Here is a 17,918-nt window from a genome sequence, read left to right as displayed (position 1 = left end):
TGCTCATCCCAATGGTGCTGATGTTTGGTTATTTTAAAAGAAAAAGAAGTATAGTGGGCTTTCCAAATTCAAGCAATCAGCCGCTCTTGTTTTAGAGAAGTCCTCTTGGGACGTTTGGCCAGCAAGCTTAATCCTTGTGAACATAACTGCTAGCTTTGGGCTGCAGCTGCGCAAGGAAGCAGGAAAAGAGAAGCCATTAGTAGCATGGCTCTTTTTGATTTTGTTTGTTTTTTAAATATAAAACACCTTTATTATACAAAAAAAATTCCTGCGCTGGTGACAGTGCTGAGGCTTTACCCCCACCTGCCCCCCATCCTGTCTTCATGTGGGGTGGGGGGATGTGGGGGAGCCATGGTGCCCAAGGATCACAAGCACACGGCGACCCAAAACAAAAGAAAGAGACTCCATAGAGTAGACATGGGGGGAAACACCACGGCAGTGTCAGGGAACGGGAGGGGTGAAAGGGGTTGTGAACTACCATGGCTCCATGTGGAGAGGGGCTGCTCTCCCCCCCCCCCCCGCCCGCCCCCTACCTCTAGGATCCCTTTGTTTCCTGTTTGAGAGGGGTTTCCTCTCCCCAACACTGGTAGGCTGTCAAACGCAATTTTTATTTCTCCCAAGAAAGGAGAAGAGCATAAAAAGCTGCCTTTTCCTGACTCAGACCCTCTTGGCCCTTCTAGCTCAACCTGGTCAATGTTGATTGGCAGCAGTTATCCAGGGCCTGTTCTAGCCGTTCCGTGAGGTTCTTTTAAAATAAATAAAAAACTGGAGATGCCAGAGATTGAACCTAGAACCTCCTTCATGCAACACTTGCCGCTAAGCCATGGCATCTCCTCAAGAGCTTGCCCTGTGCCCACAGCCCTTTCTGTCCTGTTCCAGGAAGGACTGCTTCTGTCCTACGCAACGGACTGCAAAAGTGCAAAACCTGCGTGCGGTTCCGGATGCCACCGCTTGCTCCGCCCGAAAGGCGCTATCAGCAGGTGGGGAGGGCAGCATATAGATCACGTTGAATCCAATCCAACACCCCCAGCACTATCCCCTGAACCCTCTGAGCCTCCCCTTCTGCTGTAAGGGCAGGGGTGGGGTCCTCCACTCTGCGAATCCAGCATTCTTAGAAAGTACAAGAGGTTTGGGAGAAGGGTCCTGGTATCTCCACTCCCACGGGTAATGCTATGCAGGAGGGGTGGGGGTGGGGGGTGGGGCAGGTTGGTTGTGCCGGGATGCCAGCTGTGGGTGTGGGGTTGGGAAAGGGCAAGGCATGCTACGCAGGAGGGTGTGCGCCCAGAGTCCCCCTCAGTCCCAGCCGTTGTCCTTCACCATATGTGACATCTCAATAATGTACTTCCCTTCTTTGTACTTCTGGCTGGTCTCGAAGGCTTGTTCCTGGCAAATGAGGAGATTGGGAGAATTAACCCCATTTGCTTCAGACATCTGCCTAAAAACACACACACACAAACTCCATAGAATCTGCAGCACCCAAAACACAAAAGGGGTGTGTGAACAAAAAACCACCCACAATTACAACAGGGGAAGTAGGAATCAAGAGTTTCTACTGGTGTGGCCTGACAGCTAGAGGCTGACATTTCTAAGTGCCATGGTTTCTCAGAGCCAGTGTGGTGTAATGGTTTGACAGGACCTGGGAGAGCAGGGTTCAAATCCCCACTAAGCCATGTCACCATCGCTTAGCCTAATCTACCTCACAGGGTTGTTGTGAGGATGGCATGGAGAGGAGAACCAAGTACACCACCTTAAGATCCTTGGAAGATAAAGGCGGTATATAAATTAAATTTAAATAAATAAATTAATAAATTAAAATGGCTTTGACAAGGACCTTGTTGCCCACATGTAGGGCATGGGGTCAGCCTGGCCCTTCTCCCCAACTGGGCAGAGTCAGAGACAGGTTTTCCATGGATGCCTCATTCTGACTCTTTCCAACAAGGTTGCTTGCAAGAATCCTGTTTTGAAAGGGGATTTATTGTCTAGACTTGTAAGCTACCAGTATTCAGTACTCACATATTTCCAGCCCAGTGTTGTCTTGCAGCTTTCACAGAAAATGTCAGCGACTGAATGGAGGCCGGTGAGCAGGAGGCGTTGTTCGGCTGGACCACAGCCCACATTAACCCTGCAGTCAAAGAAATTGGAAGGCACTATCTCTTTTTACCCTTCTCAGAGTTCCACCCTGCTCTGTTCTACCTCACAGGGAGTTTACCACAAACGCTACGCAAAGAGGGTGTGAGGAACTATGTTTGTCCTAACACTTGTGCATTTGCTCACACAGACACACACACACACACACACACACACACACACACACACACAGACAGACAAAAGAAAATAGGAGGAAGAGGAGGAGAAGAAAAAGAAGAAAGGATTTCAAGCCCCACCACAACTTTTTGCATGTGATTGGTTCATGGAAAGTTCTCAGCAACTGAAACATGACGTACACAATTGGTTATGAGAAACCACATCTCAGCAGTTCCTGTTTCCAGATAAAAACCTATTAAGCACCTATTTTCTTAGGATGCAGAAGTGTCACATCTCCTAAGCTTTAAAAATAAATAGATTTAAGAACAGTCATACCCCAACATTATATTCGTTCAGGCGTTTGACTGAAACCTAAGCCGTTTAAGAAGGATTTTGGCTGAGTGTTTTCAGCTTGATAATGTGTTTAATGCTGTTCCCATACATGTGGTTCTTTTATACTAGTGGTATAAATATGCTGTTTTTATATGGCAGTTTAAAATATAATCACATTTGATGTGGTTTTAATAAGTTTACATTGTGAGCCACTTTTTAATCCACCTGGTGGGAAAGAGCAGGATATAAGCTTTTTAAATAAAACAAATAAATCACTTCCTCGTGCCTTTACCATTTGTCTCAAAAAAGAAAAGAAAAGCCAGCCTATTTGTCATCTTCTAGGAACCAAGATGGGGCACTGAAAACAAGAGAAGAGTTCTGAGTTCAATCCCACAGCGGCCTCCTGTGGCCATGAGGAGAAATACCCAGTGTGACTGGGACACATTCACATTGTAGTGGAGGAACCATTCCAATTCCACACTGGTCCCTGGGAAGAGAAAGCTCTGACAGATGTGTTTGATCTTTACTCAAGGCACGATATCTCTGCCTCGTCCAAGGCTTGATGGTACATGCTTAGCTGTAACACAGAGGCTACCGCAGCCAGCTGAACAATTGTCTTAGGAGCTTGCTGTTCTGTCAGCTGAAACATGGGGTGTTCGGCCTATGACAACTTGAGAGCCATAGGAAGTGCCAAAGGTTTAAACTTCAGGGAAGCTTAAAAATGCTCTCCAATCCAGCAGCAGGGGGAATGAAACAAAACAACAGGCTCCCCTGCTAAACTAGGGGCCTAGAAACAACAAGGAACCTAGAAGAACTCAGGAAGTGTCACTTTCATTTGCCCTGGAAAGTACAAATATCATCTCCTAAATATAAGGTTCTTCGGCTCGTCGTAAGAATCTCTTACTATATAGAGAATCCTCATGTCCTGTTTGCAGGCTTCCCAAAGGCATTTGGTTGGCCGCTGTGAGAACAGGATGCTGGACTCGATGGGCCACTGGCCTGATCCAGCAGGGCTCTTCTTATGTCTTTAGGTCATGTTCTTATCCTAGCCAATGCCCTCTTGGCATGATAAAGCAGATCAACCTGGTGGAAGCAGGAGGCAGCCAGACTTGAGTTACTGCAGCCATGGACCATCAAAAGACTAGAGCTTTCCCCTCATGATTTCAAACCGATCTACATTGAAAGAAAAGTTAAATTCTTCTAAGATGTGGAATTAGGGGGCTGTGGGGCAGAGGGAAAGAAATTCAGATCTTACCCTTACACTAAGATTTGGTCTCCCATCAATTACTTCAGACTAACTCTCTAGTGAGGTGTAAGGCACCATAACTGCGTTCCTTGTCTCTATTTTGGGCTGACATCCAAAAGGGCGATAAACCCAGTTTCACAGCTGGAATAAAAGCTATTCTATAATATTTGTTTAGATGAACTGTTCCATTCATGTTTGCCCAAGTAAGGGCAAAACCAGAATGCTACCGGAAAAAAGAGCCATCAAATCATCACTCACTTATGAAATGCGCCAGCTGTCATACGATGGTCAATTCACCAATATGAAACTATCAATAGGAACTTTCCACAAACTGTAAAAGACATCCTATTTGCCATTCCCCGCAGAACTGGCCCAGCAGGTCCTTGCTTTTGCAAATCCCACAGGTTCCTACCACTGAGAAAAGAGCATCTACTTCTCAGGCAGAAAGAATTCGCCACTCCAAAACAACAGTTTGCTTGGCTAGGTTCAACAAGTATGACAGAGGAATGCTAGATCTGTATGACTCAGTCGGTCTGCCTTGGAACTAGGCCTTCTCCCTGCCAAAGGCCAATTAGAAATGAAGAGAAGGGGAAACTATGTGCTTTTCTTCACTGTCAAAACCATGGCACACAGGGAGGCACCTAGAGAGAGCCTTCTGCACTATGAGCTATATTTTGCATATATTAGAGAAGTCTGAAGGATGACCAGCAATCCTCTGGCACATCTCTATGTAGTGAGGCAGGAGATTACTCATACATTGGCCTTTGCAGATGCATTCAGCAAGAGTCGTCAAAAGAGCAGAGGAACGAAGGGTTCATCTTGAAGGAAACAACATAAATAAGAAACACTTTGTACAGATTCTGATTGATTGTTAGATCAGAGGGAAGAGAGTTCTCATTGCCAGCAATTCAGAATCAAGGGTAAATCATGCCCGAAGGTCAAGAGTGCAACGTCCTGTGGATGGTTGAGCCAGCACCCAAGAGAGAGAGAGAGCCGCAAGAACACAAAGCAAGATGCGAGGAGTTCCAGTGCAAGGTCTGGTGGTGCTACCATTAAGTTCAGCAGGATGATGTAGGGAGGAATCCAGCGCTGAATTAAGGACTGACCATGAGACTTTGGGAACAAAGACTACAATAAGACAGAAATTACGCACTATTTAATTTCTATTAGATGTGCTTCATTTCTAAAAAGAGAATGGCTCAGGTGTAATGCTAGCTAGAAGTCATCCTTGCTGGCTGATGCCCTTACCCCAAGCCCCAGGTAGTGGGTGCTGAGGGGCACATATTCAGAGGTAATGTTGCTTTGTTCCTCTTGAGTTCCAGAGCTCAGTATGTCAAGCTCAGATTATCAGAATGCCTACATAGTATGGAATGCTGAGTGAGATATGACGGATCAATGCCATCATATATAAGACCTCCCCCTGGAAGTACTCAAATGTAACCCTAACCCACCCCACCCTGGCAGCATCACTCTAGATTTCCCTCCTTCTAATGGAACGGATGAGATGTAGCAGTGCTCTACATTCTTCCGGTGTGAAACGAAACCACCTCTCTCCCTCTGCCTCTGCTCTGCTTCTTCCAATCTCCCCCGCATCCCCACCCACACCAAATAAAACCAATTGCAGTAGGAGACTCACACAGAATTGAAAAGATAGGCGCGACCATGACTTCCCTGGAAAGACTGTGGAAATAAAGTATAGGAGTTACGACCCTCTCCCTTGAAAGGCTCTTTGACCCACTCCCCCCACAAACCCAACTGCTTTGCTTCAAGGCAAAAAACCCCAGATACGAGAAAGATCAGGTCTGTTCCTGGACAGACCGATAGGTATTGCTAGCAAGGTATCCCACCAGTAGGGTGCCATCTTTTAGAAAGTGTCCTAGTCGGGCCCTGGGGTGGCACTGCTTTGGGGGGGGGTCACACAATGCCAGAGATCCAGGAAGACCACAGATAAATAACAGCGGTGTAGCTAAACTTGCTCCCATGTCCCAGAGATGCACGTACCTTGGAGATGAGCTCATCGTGCTTGGCCAGATGTGCCCGGCAGTGAACACAGCTGTACGTTCGATGGCACCGGGGCAGGTAACTGCGGAAGGTCTTGGTAGGGAGGCAGGCGGCAGGTGGCGCTGGCTCACAGCTGGGCATGACAGGCTGGAGAGCAATGCCCTGTCGAGGGGGGGGAGCCGGCGCTGTGCAGCCCCCGCACAGGCGGTCGCAAGTGAAACAGCGAAGCAGGTTGGCTAGAGCCGTGTTTCAGAAAAGTGAAGTTTGGGGGGGCTGCACTGCCAGGGCCCCCCCAGATGAGAACCAGACCGAAAGCGGAGTCACCTGCGGAGAGACAACGGCAAGCAATTATCAGCCCTAGGAGAAGCCTACTGTGCGTGTCAGACCCAGGAGGAGGTGATCTGGGCCTCTTCTGGAGGTGGAAGTTATGGCATGTCCTGCACTACACAGCATGGAATGTGTATTTGAGCAGATAGAAAGCTCAGTGGATTCATCCGTCTGGAATAATTACCACTGGGCCCTTGCTCCACATTCAGACAGTTCGGTAATTAAAATCCTCCACCCACCTCTATAAAAAGGCAATGAAAACGAGGTGTGGGGGGGGGGGAGGAAATCAGCCTGGTTTTTACCAAGTTCAGGAGGGAACTTGGAGAGAGAGAGGACCTTAGTAATTTGTGCTAAGCGGTTTGGGGTCTGCACGATTCAAATCCCTGGTTCAGCCTATTGTTCTCATTGTTTACACAAACAGGCCCACAACTCAGGTGCCTTGAACAACATGTTCAGCTTATCCTCCCAACTTTCGTAACCTGGTCAGCTAATTGTAGGTTAAGGCCAGGGTTTCATTATGCTTTTGCTTTAAGCATAATTGTATCCATGCAGCTCAAGCCTACGTATGTTTACTCAGAAATAAATCCCACTGAGTATGGAATGATTTGCTCCCAGTTAAGCCTGCACAGAATCAGAGTCTTGGGTTTCACAACACCCATGATCTGTAAGGCCCATCTGATTAAGAAACAGCTTTTCTGCTTTTGCTCTTATTCATATGAACACACAACGCTGCCTTATAGCGAGTCAGGCCATTGACCCTTCCAGCTCAATGTTGCCTATGCTAACTGAGGACAGGGCTTCAGGAAGGGGGCTGTCATAGACCTATGCAGAGATTTTACCTGGCGCCTTCTGCATGCAAAGCAGCTGTCCTCCCTCTGAGCTACAGCCTTCCAATTGTAGATCTTGCTATTACACAGCATGTCACATAACCAATGACTCTGGCAACGTTGGAAAACATTCTGAAATATGCAGAGTGCCCTAAGGCCTCTGAGCAACCTTTGAGAAAAGAGGTCAGCAACGTTGCATTGCCTAAACCCAACCCTCTGGTGATGTACCCCGCTGCCCCTTGCACTAAACGACCCCTGCCACGAGCAGCAGCCTCGGATAATATTCCCTTTTCCGACCCACCCTTGTCACGGGCCTTTTATTGTGGCTGCAAGAGGGCCCTCTACCGGGGCCTCGACGTCATTTCCATGCGTGTTCATTCAAAGCCTCCTCCCGTCCGCCCCCGTTCTGACAGCGACTCTCGGGCGCGCGGGCGCTCCCCCTGTCGGCAGCAAAGCGGCATTACAACCCCCCGCAAAAAGCTGACTTTCGGAAGCCCCAGCAGCAGCCTCATGCATTTGTCCACCGTGCAGGCACGGGCCATTAGCGCTTCCCAATCCGTCCTGCAGCAGCAACGCCGCGCGCAACTCCAGCTCCCCCCCCAAAAGCAGCCCGGGTCCAGAGCAATGCCGCGCGAGAAGCGTCCCAGCAGAAAGCCCTGCGCGCTGCTTTCTTACCTTGCTTTTCGCACTTCACCCGTCCACTTCGTCTCTCCTAGAAGGGCGGGGGGAAGGAGGGAGAAATCAGGGGTAAGAAAAAGAAGTGAAGTGGGAGGAGCCCAGGTGTCGGGGGCGTGCGGGGGGGGGGTGGACTCGAGGCGTTAATCACCGCAGAGTCTGACTCACGTGGCTGCCTGCGCGGAAGGAAAATAAAGGCGGATTTGGCGTCGCGAAGTTCCCAGAGGGACTTGACCGGAGGGGGGAGGAGCGGGGATCGGGCTCTCTCGGCGCGGCCCGGAGGTGGAGGCGAAACGTGCAACTCCCCAAGAGCCCCGCGAGCGAGGGAGGCAAAGTTTCAGCTGCAGCGGCGGCGCCTCCGCCTCCGCCGCCTTTGCCCTCCGCGCTGCTCACCTTGAAGCCTGCGCCCGGGCGCGTGTGCGCGGCGGCGGGGAGCTGCCTGTCCGTGTCTGCTCTTGCTCCTGCTGCCGAGCGGCGAGGGGTCGCGTCCAGGCGAGCGCAGCTTCAGGGCCGCCGAAGGGCTGCTTTTGTGCTTCGTCGGTAGACGAATGTGGCTGTGTGTTGTGGAACCGCATCATAACATTGTGAGTCATCCATCCCTCCCTCCCTCCCTCCTCCTCGACTCTCTTCCTTCCCCCCCTCCTCCCCGCTCTCAGCCTGCTGCTACGTCAGAGAGGGGCCGGAGACACGGATCAGAGAGGGAGGGGATAAGCAGGGGCCACCAGCACCACCGCAGCAGGGATGCAAGGCGCAATGGGCACGCTGGGGTGGAGAGATCGGCGGAACGGGCAGCTGGCGACCAGGGAGCCGGGCAAGCGGGGGCGCTGCTGGGGTGGCTCCGGCGACAACGATGGCGGTGGGGAGGGAGAAGGACGCGCAGGTGATAAATCCCACGTTGCGCGCCCGTGGCAAACTCTGACGCAGGGAGAGAGGCGAGAGACGCAGCTCAGGGTCACGGGCTGCAAATCTGCAATATCATTCTCCGGTGAACTTCTCCACCATCACCCCATCCCCCAAAACATCTAGCCACTCACTTTAGGGCTTCCAGGATCTGGCGACACCCCGAAACGCAAAGGCCCAGATCTCTCAACGCTCTTCAACCTTGACAGACTCTGTCATTGCTTAGACTTTCTCTTCGCTACCCCGCACCCCAGTTGGCATCCCCTAACGAATAGGTCGACAACCTCATCATTCCCTCCCCCTCCCCGCAACGTGGTTGCCAGACGAATTTGGCCTCGGGATCAATGTGGGGCCATTAACTCCAAGAAGAGTTTGGGCGTCCAGTTCTGTCGACGAGGAGTAGCATCCATTTAGTCTGTTACTAAGCAGCAGCAGGAAGACCAAACACGTCCTGCTGGTGCTATAGAGACTAAGAAACACTAGCCTTCTTCCGTGGAAGCATACACCAGGCAGGCTGAAGGTACAAGTTGGAGGCACACCTATCTGATATGATAGATCAGCTTCTGTCGGCTTAAAAATGTGCAAGCTTTTGAATTCTTGAGTCCTTCAGCAAGCAGGTGCTGCATCAATGCATCAATGTTTGTCTTCCACAGTCACCCAGTTCATCTCCCTTAGGAAGGTTGCATGCTAAACTGTTTTGTGTATTTATGTTTACCTTGAGGAGCTGCAATTGCTTCCGGTGCTAAAAGCCCCGACTGATGGATCAAAACCTAAGTTGCCGCAAGCTGAATGAAAGTCATGCAAGTAGGGCCCTAATAAAACAAACTAACAGGCTGTTCTTGCTGTTCTAGAATTACAGCACTCCCTGATCCTTTGTACTTCAGTTTCCACCAAAGTACTATGTCATTTTCGTAAGTTGCAGACATCTCATTCTTTCCTTCTCATTTTAACACTCAAATAGTAGTATAAAAACTGTTTGAGTCTTCTGTGGTTAATAAGCCACCTTTAACAAACCGCAAAACGGGGGAGAAAAGTCTTTTTTTGATTAACAGTGATGTTTGCAGTTAAATCAGTGGTCTGATGCTCAGAACATCATTCTTGGTTGTGCTACTGACTTCAACAGACTTGATCCAATCATGTTTGGTACAGAAGCATCTGGAAGCTGTATCTTGTTATGTCCTTCAAATAAAAAGGATCCAAGATCACTGTCATGGTAATAGCGTTCTGAAGATGACTCTGTTCTTGCCGAAGATGAATATGGGCTGTACCAAAGGAATTGATTATATTGACTTATACTTCGTTTCCTTTCTCATTTTCGCTTAACCTTTTTTCTCCCTACCTTCTGCTGCCTCTTTGATCTCCTTCAAACTTAGCCTACATCCAGACACCTAGGGTCCCTTTTATTTATAATACTATTTATAGGCCCTTTGCCACTTTTTTGGCACAGCCCATTCAAGGTGGTTCACAATGTCATAAAAACACAATACATACAGCAATCCAAAAACCCAGCAACAGCAGCAGTGTTAGCAAATACTTGAAAAGGTAGACCAGTTGAAACAAAACAGCAATGTAAATTTCCTGCAAATGTGAAGAACTATTTTAAAAGTTAGTTCCCCCCTGCCTCTGCCCCCCCCTAACAATGAAGGCTTTATTTAGGAGAGGGCAATTCTGAAATAAATGGGCTTTTTAAACCCACTGAAAGGTTTGCAGGTTGGAGGCTGAAGAGCTGCAAGAGGAGAAAGTTCCACAGTCTGGGGACCACTTCCGAAAAGGCCCCCACCTACACTTGCTGTTGTTTCTGCTTCAGTCAGTAACTAAGTGGAGTGAGAAGGGTACCTTCCATAGCTGCAACTGAAGAATGGAGCGACATGACCCCCCCCCCCCCCCAAAAAAAAGCTATGTAACATAGTTGTGGTTTGATAATAAAATATTATGAACATTTCCCCTAACTGACATTTTAAAGGATGCAAATGGAAAAAGCATAAAATATCCTGTTGGGTGGACCTGTTCAGGGCAGCAAGGCAAACTAAGGCAGGAATCCCATAGCCACTTGCCTTGAGTAGGCTCCATTGAAATCAATAGGACTTACTTCTGTATAGACATGTATAGGATTCTTCCATAAGTGACATCCTTGCAACTTCATTGCCTCTAAACTGCTGTTCAGCCCAATAAAGCACATTTAGCTACTGAACAATGCTGGAGGGAAGGAGAACTTTGTAATGGTATGACTGGAGATTTGCAGGGGTGGGCAGTTACACCCAACTGACTCAGTGCAGAGTAGCAAGCAGCAGGTACAATCTGTCTGAGTAGTAAGAACCTGGAAGTTCATCAGCTGAACCCTTAAAACAAAACAGACTATTTTGGGAAGACTTAGTACTGGCTTTGATGCCCAACATTGTGTATTTTTCTAAGTAAACAAATAGTAAAAGAGAATCCGGGGAAAACATAAATTCCATGAGACCTTTTGTGGCATAAGCTTTTATAGTCTCTGGTCCAAGGAAGTTTATTCCACAATAAATCTTTAGTGTGCTTTTCTTTGGGTGGATGTTTGGCATAGCAGGAGTCTTTCTTGAATTTGTAAGCAAATAATCAAAGACAATGATACGCCTTTTTCTGTCAAAAGATGAGATGCAGAAATTATTCATGGCTGCGTGGGTTTCAACTCTCTCTCTCTCTCTCTCTCTCTCTCTCTCTCTCTCTCTCTCTCTCTCTTCAGAACCACGGAGAGTGAAATTTTCCAGATGGGTGTTTTTGATCTGAGGTGGTGAGAAGGAAATAACCCTGCACTATAGAGTAGGAAACGTGCTTCCGCGGTTGTTTGTTTGTATTTAGCAGCTGAACAGCAAAGGGTTAAAAATGGAGCTCAGAAACTACATTTCCCAGCGGGCCGCGCGAACACCAACCGCTTCCCCGTCAGGTAATTGAAGGAGGCGGAGGCGTCTCAGGGGCATGCGTACATCACACAATCGCTGCGGCCGTCACTTCCGGGACAACCGACACTTCCGTTGCCTGGCCCGATCCGGGACTCGTGTGGTTGGATCCCTGTGGATTCAGTAGGTGGGTGACTTTCCTCAGGTCCTCAAGGCCTCGGGTCGGTTTCCATGGAGACGTGCAGCCTTCGCGAAGGCAGGAGCGCAACTGCCTCTTCGTGGGGAAGAGTCTTGCCCGTCGCCTCGCCTTAGGCCCCTTCTCCTCTGTGCTGCCAGGCAGGCACTGAAACGGGGCGATAGCTGCGCGGTTGTCCACACTCGAAACGGGGTGGGGGTTGAAACCCCGCTGGCGAAGCAGTGTTTCGCCCAGTGTCAACGACATACGGATAGATCCTAATCTTTGGCTGTTGGTTAAATCTAGAACGGTTTCGCTTTTACGGAAACGAAACTGTTCCAGATGGATCAAAATGACAGATCAGCAACTTTCAACCCCAGGATCGATCTCCTCCCCCCTCCGTACAATGCCAATTCAGTAGTTAAGCATGTGGGGGAAAGGTTGCCGCTAGAAGTCTTGCTGAGACTCTGCTGTGGTGTGGGAGCACTGGGCTGCTCTCCTCCACCCTCTCTTCAGAAGGATCCTCCAGTGAAACTGGTTGCTGACTAGGGACCTAAATAAAACGGAGCCCTAGCTGTCTTCTTCAGATGGAGCCACCAGGCACACGTTTATAGCCAGCCCATGCAGCCACTTATAGAGGCACATCATCCAGCTTATAATGTGTACCACAAGCAAAAGAAGAGGGATGGATGAAGTTTGTGCTGTACTGTGTTTGCACAATCATATCTCAATTTAAGCTGAGATGTGCAGAAGCTTCAAGCATTTTCAGGCAGCTCATTTGGCAAAACAGCTCATAAAGCTATGGTTAATCATTACTGCCAATGGCTTCTAAAGCCAGATTATAAAGCTATGGTTTAAAGTTGGCTTCCAGAACCTGGATCATTTGGAAGCAATTCACTGTTGTTCCTGGTTTGTCTGTGAAGGGAAGCTGTGGCTAATTGCAGTTTCTTGGCTTGTCTGTTCATTCACACAAAGCATGGTGCATAGGGGATGTGTGCAGGTGTCTGAAAGTTGTGCATATCTTGGCTGATTAAGCTGAGATTTGAGTGTGCAACTGTGATCTTTACAATTCAATGTATGGTTTGACAAGCCCATCCAGATCGTTTAGGCCAGTGATAATTAGCAGTCCCCCAGCAATGGCAAACCCTCAGACTCCCTGGACCACCTGGGGAAACTTCCTGCCTAACCAGAAACATATTTAGGTTAGAGAATAAACAGGAAAGCAAGGTGTCCATCCTTTGAAAAATGTATATATAATTGGGGGCATTTTTGTCCAACTTAACATGTTATGTAAGATGGGACACCAGGAGAGCAAAGATACCTCAGTACTTTTGCAAGCTTTCTGACAAGAGTAGATGTTTCATTTTTAAAACATGAGTTGGTTTAATTAATTTTTTTTATCCATAGCAGTTGCAAAGGAAACAAGATGGCAGAGGAAGCTGGAGATGAAAAGAAACTGGTGGCCAAGTTTGAGTTGGAGAGGGAGACTGAGCTCCGCTTTGAGGTTGAAGCTTCACAAATGGTCCAACTAGAGCTTCTGACAGGCATGGCTGAGGTCTTTGGAACGGAACTGACACGCAACAAGAAATTCACCTTTGATGCTGGTGCCAAAGTGGCTGTCTTCACCTGGCATGGCTGTTCAGTACAGCTAACCGGTCGGACTGAAGTAGCCTACGTCTCCAAGGACACTCCCATGCTGCTGTACCTCAACACCCATACAGCCCTGGAACAGATGCGGTGGCAGGCTGAGCGTGAGGATGAACGGGGACCTCGTGTCATGGTGGTGGGCCCCACGGATGTAGGAAAGTCAACAGTCTGCCGTCTGCTGCTGAATTATGCTGTGCGCCTAGGGCGCCGGCCCACTTTTGTGGAGCTGGATGTAGGGCAGGGCTCAATCTCTATCCCAGGCACCATGGGGGCACTCTATATTGAGCGACCTGCAGATGTTGAAGAAGGCTTCTCGGTTCAGGCCCCTCTGGTCTATCACTTTGGGTCCACCACACCTGGCACTAACATCAAACTCTATAACAAGGTAAGCAGCATATTTGAAATAGTATGCGATATGGTGATCCTTTGCATGCATCCTAGTCTCATGGAGCTGGGCTGGGCTAGGTTTTCTATATCCTTATCAAACTGAGAATAGGGATGATAGTTAGAAATTGAATTTCCATTTTCACCTTTGACTATGTTATGCTGGAGGACAAACAAGAGATGGCTAGTCAATAAATTATTATCATGAGCCCTGTTAATCTGCTTCAGCATGCTGTTATATTCCAACTGTCATTAATTTGGAGACCAATGTAGATGTAGGGCTGCCTAAGCCATTTTATTTGAACAGGCATAGGCACCTGCAACTCTTCATAGGACTAGGCTGTTAATGGTCGATAACTCTTCAGATCCTTATCTTTTATACAAGGCAATAAACTAAAATATGCTGGTTTTACTTATCTAAGGAGTAAATTGTATAAGACAAGTTTAGGGAGAGTCTTGTTAATATATTTGACTTGGATAACAGACCTGTCTCTGATTAAGGCAAATCCTTAAAAACCACACCAATGAAACTCCAGATCGTTATCCTTTACACAAAGACATTAACACAAGACATGCTGGTTTTACTGGTTTAAGAAGTAAATTGTGTAAGGCAGGACAGTTTAGGAAGGATCTTGTTAATATGTTTGGCTTGATGTGTCTCTGATGAAGGCAAATATTTAAAAACCACTCTGATGATTTCATTATTGAAGAAAACATTAATGAAGACAACATCTGCGCTGAATAAACATATGATGCTGCTTGTTTGATCTGGAAACTTTTCTTTAAAACAGCAGGCTTTAGTCTTTTGCAAACACAGTGAATTGCTCATGGAGCTTATTTCAGCTTAACTCCCATCAAAATCCAATATCTGGAGGGCAGCAGGTTGGGGAAGGTATGCTATGCCTCTTAAGTTTCCAACTTATTTCTCTGGCATCTACAGTTAAAATGCTCTCAGGTCACAGGCTTGGGAAAGTTATTGAGGCCGTGCAGAACTGCTGCTAGTCAGAGTAGACAATTATGGGCTAATTGTATAAATGGTCTGGCTCAGAATAAGCAGCTTCATATGTTTATAGAAAAGTAATACAGATTCACTTTTGAAAAGCAGGGTGGGGTGTGACTAAGCTAAAACTTCAGTATTAGTAAACAATCTGGAGATTTCCAAGGACGGAAGCTTCTAAAAGAGGCCAGCTATCTTCATTTCATAAGACTTTCACCCATGAGATTTGTGTGGTTTCCTGTTGGTTAATGCTGCTGCTTCATCTTTTTCTGCAGATTACATCCCGCTTGGCTGATGTATTTAACCAGCGCTGTGAGGTGAACCGCCGGGCTTCGGTCAGTGGCTGTGTCATCAATACCTGTGGCTGGGTGAAGGGATCTGGGTACCAGGCACTTGTACATGCTGCCTCTGCCTTTGAAGTTGATGTTGTGGTAGTTCTGGACCAGGAGCGCCTCTACAATGAACTGAAGCGGGACTTGCCTCATTTTGTTCGGACAGTGCTGCTCCCTAAGTCAGGTGGAGTGGTCGAGCGCTCCAAGGACTTCCGGCGGGAGTTTCGTGATGACCGCATACGCGAATATTTCTATGGTTTCCGAGGAAGCTTCTACCCACATGCCTTTGATGTGAAGTTCTCCGATGTCAAGATATACAAAGTGGGCGCTCCCACTATCCCTGATTCCTGCCTGCCTCTGGGCATGTCGCAGGAAGACAACCAACTCAAACTGGTACCAGTTACACCTGGGCGTGACATGGTACACCATCTGTTAAGTGTTAGTACTGCTGATGGCACTGATGAGAACATCTCTGAAACAAGTGTGGCTGGTTTCATTGTAGTCACCGGAGTTGACCTTGAACGCCAGGTCTTCACCGTGCTTTCACCAGCACCTCGCCCGTTGCCCAAGAACTTTCTGCTCATCATGGACATTCGTTTCATGGATCTTAAGTAGTACCGGCCTTTGCAAGAAAATGATAAGACTCCGCCAGGCAACTGCTAGCTCCCTCACAAACAAACCCATTACAATCCTGGATGGAACAGCATCTCACACAGACCAGGCAAGAGAGAGAAAGCACAATAAGGGATGAACATAGTTTGAACAATTTGAAATAGTCCTTTCTGTTTTCTCTTCATTGTTGGAATGAATCCCTGAGTAGAATGGTAGAAGATGAAGCTTAGAAAATTCGCGGGTTTGACTTATTGAACCACTATAATGGACAAAAGTGTTGTCTGCTAGCTAGTTAATTGGTCTCCTTTGAGGTGTCATTCATTTAAACTGGTCTTATCTGAAAGTGACAATAGTGTAAAGAGGGCTTTTTTTAAAAAAAAAACTTTATATATAGATATTTTTAACTTTAATAAATTCCAAAATATTGATAGTTTCATGTTTGTGTTTCTCTCTACATGTAACTAAAACCTAGTTTCAGCATTAAAAAACATGTGCATATAGATACAGGGTAAGGCAGGACAAAGGGGGACTGTTTGGGTAATAAGCATACAGGGATGAGAAGAAATATTCCATCGGGCAAAAAGACATACATAAAAATGTGCATAAGAAAGCAGTGGTAATTTTGACTTCAAAGAACATGGCTTACAAATACCACTAGCCATTTTCATATAGGAAGCTTGCAATTAGGCACATGACTTAGGCTTATGAATGGAAACATAGTATGAAAATCCATTCTGATACGCTAGATCAGGGCGGTCCAACTTTTCATACCAAGTGGGCTACAAGAGTGCTTGTGACATGTGCCCCCCCTGCCCCCCCCAGCTTCATGCTGCTTTCCCAAAGCTGCCTCTGGCAGCATCCTAGAACCTCCCACCTCTGTTTGAAAGCTGGGAAAGCACTAACTAGGCTTTCGGAAGGAGGTGGGAGGACTCTAGGACCCTGCCAGAGCCCTCACACCTCCTTCCCCAAGCCCAGCTTTCCCTGTGTGCAATGGCTGTTGCGGGAGGGGGTGTCAAATGTTGAGGGCCATTTTATCACCCTGTGCTAGAGCTTTGCACCGAAAACTACCAAATTTGGGCTTCAGTTTTAACTCTACATACCTTGGAGTAAGCTCCATTGAATTAAATCAGATATCATCATTAGTATATTAATATTTATTAGTAACTTTACTCATGGAAGTGACTCAAACACAATTCTGAGTAGACTTGATTAGGATTGTACTGTTTCCCAGAATGTGAAGCAATACTAGAACGTCTCTACTAAACCTGACCTAGAATAGAACGGTTCTCCCCATACCTCCAAAATCAGGTTACTGTTTCAGGCTAAAAGTTTGTATTTAAAAAGTGATCCAATGATCTACAAGTGACCCCAATTTAAATAAAACATGAATACTCAAAAAAGTACAGTGGTACCTCGGGTTACATACGCTTCAGGTTACAGACTCCGCTAACCCAGAAATAGTACCTCGGGTTAAGAACTTTGCTTCAGGATGAGAACAGAAATCACGCGGCGGCAGCGGGAGGCCCCTTTAGCTAAAGTGGTGCTTCAGGTTAAGAATAGTTTCAGGTTAAGAACGGACCTCTGGAACGAATTAAGTACTTAACCAGAGGTACCACTGTAATGTCAGAGAATTTTCATAAACACAGTTGTTCGAGCTTCTGTGACCCCTTCCAAAGCTGGCAAACAGCAGGCAGGATGAAATCCTGCTGCTTAAAGTCTGCAAATCGAGAGCAGATAGTGAAGATAAACATCCTGGTGAGGAAGGGGAAGAAGACAACACTTCTGTCCCCTGCAGGGTACTCCCCTCCCCCATGTTGTAGTGCTCAGCCCGTCACTGTTGCTCTTAAAGTGGTGGTTGAAACCTATTTTTACTAACTATTGATCTAAAGAATTCTGAAGAAGTGTGCATGTACACGAAAGCTCATACCGATAACAAACTTGGTTGGTCTCTAAGGTGCTACTGGAAGGAATTGTTTTTATTTTGTATTGATCTAAGGATCAGTATTTACATAACTGATTTGTTAAATGGTAGGTTTCCCTGAGCAGTTCATCAAGTGATCACTTGTTCTTTTAATTGTTTCCACAACATGGATTGCAGTTGTCAGATCTTGTGAGAAGTTAAGCCTGCTGTTTTAAACTTTCTCAACAGACATCTGTGATTATGGATAGTGAAAGAAAAAAGAAACATGGAGTTGAGATCACAAATTAAAGATGTTAACAAATTGCATTTACATTGTTTAGGCTGCAATTCTGTTCACAGTTACCTGGGCATAAGCCACACTGAGCACAGTAAAATCTCCTTTTGCATAAAGATGCACAGAATTGTATGGTAAAAATCTGAAGAGTTA

The 17,918-nt window shown here is 47.0% G+C and overlaps 2 protein-coding genes across 7 annotated transcripts; one reads left to right on the top strand and one right to left on the bottom strand.

Moving 5' to 3' along the window:
• Positions 1-40: 40 nt before the first annotated feature.
• On the bottom strand, positions 41-8,185 carry YPEL4 (yippee like 4). Of its 2 annotated transcripts, XM_028738430.2 has the most exons (6): positions 8,047-8,185; positions 7,654-7,690; positions 5,825-6,148; positions 5,460-5,503; positions 2,014-2,122; positions 41-1,383 (listed from the first exon to the last, which is right to left on the bottom strand). In XM_028738430.2, the coding sequence occupies exons 3-6, from the start codon at positions 5,963-5,965 to the stop codon at positions 1,294-1,296; spliced, it is 384 nt and encodes a 127-aa protein (XP_028594263.1). In that variant the 5' UTR covers positions 5,966-6,148; positions 7,654-7,690; positions 8,047-8,185; the 3' UTR covers positions 41-1,293. The 2 variants fall into 2 exon arrangements, with proteins under 2 accessions (XP_028594263.1, XP_028594289.1); XM_028738456.2 differs by lacking the exons at positions 7,654-7,690; positions 8,047-8,185 and adding an exon at positions 6,991-7,464.
• Positions 7,593-16,000, top strand: CLP1 (cleavage factor polyribonucleotide kinase subunit 1). 5 transcript variants are annotated; one of them, XM_077932965.1, is made up of 4 exons: positions 7,593-7,725; positions 11,270-11,346; positions 13,006-13,630; positions 14,902-16,000. In XM_077932965.1, exons 3-4 carry the CDS (start codon positions 13,025-13,027, stop codon positions 15,571-15,573), a joined length of 1,278 nt encoding a protein of 425 aa, XP_077789091.1. In that variant the 5' UTR covers positions 7,593-7,725; positions 11,270-11,346; positions 13,006-13,024; the 3' UTR covers positions 15,574-16,000. The 5 variants fall into 5 exon arrangements, with proteins under 5 accessions (XP_077789091.1, XP_077789083.1, XP_028594248.1 ...); XM_077932957.1 differs by lacking the exon at positions 7,593-7,725 and adding an exon at positions 8,098-8,237; XM_028738415.2 differs by lacking the exon at positions 7,593-7,725 and having other exon boundaries at positions 11,334-11,470.
• Positions 16,001-17,918: the final 1,918 nt, after the last annotated feature.

Source organism: Podarcis muralis, chromosome 1 (genome assembly GCF_964188315.1).
Source record: "Podarcis muralis chromosome 1, rPodMur119.hap1.1, whole genome shotgun sequence".
Taxonomy (NCBI): Eukaryota; Metazoa; Chordata; class Lepidosauria; order Squamata; family Lacertidae; genus Podarcis; species Podarcis muralis.
This window is presented reverse-complemented; position numbering and strand designations above follow the sequence as displayed.

Bases quoted from the DNA above. Each gene is read 5' to 3' on its own strand.
- YPEL4 (XM_028738430.2), bottom strand. From the start codon at position 5,965: ATGCCCAGCTGTGAGCCAGCGCCACCTGCCGCCTGCCTCCCTACCAAG. The intron at 2,123-5,459 runs GTGAGTCTCCTA...CTTTGACTGCAG, and splicing joins GCCTATCTTTTCAATTCTGT to GGTTAATGTGGGCTGTGGTC. The intron at 1,384-2,013 runs GTGAGTACTGAA...CTCATTTGCCAG, and splicing joins CAACACTGGGCTGGAAATAT to GAACAAGCCTTCGAGACCAG.
- CLP1 (XM_077932965.1), top strand. From the start codon at position 13,025: ATGGCAGAGGAAGCTGGAGATGAAAAGAAACTGGTGGCCAAGTTTGAG. The intron at 13,631-14,901 runs GTAAGCAGCATA...CTTTTTCTGCAG, and splicing joins ACATCAAACTCTATAACAAG to ATTACATCCCGCTTGGCTGA.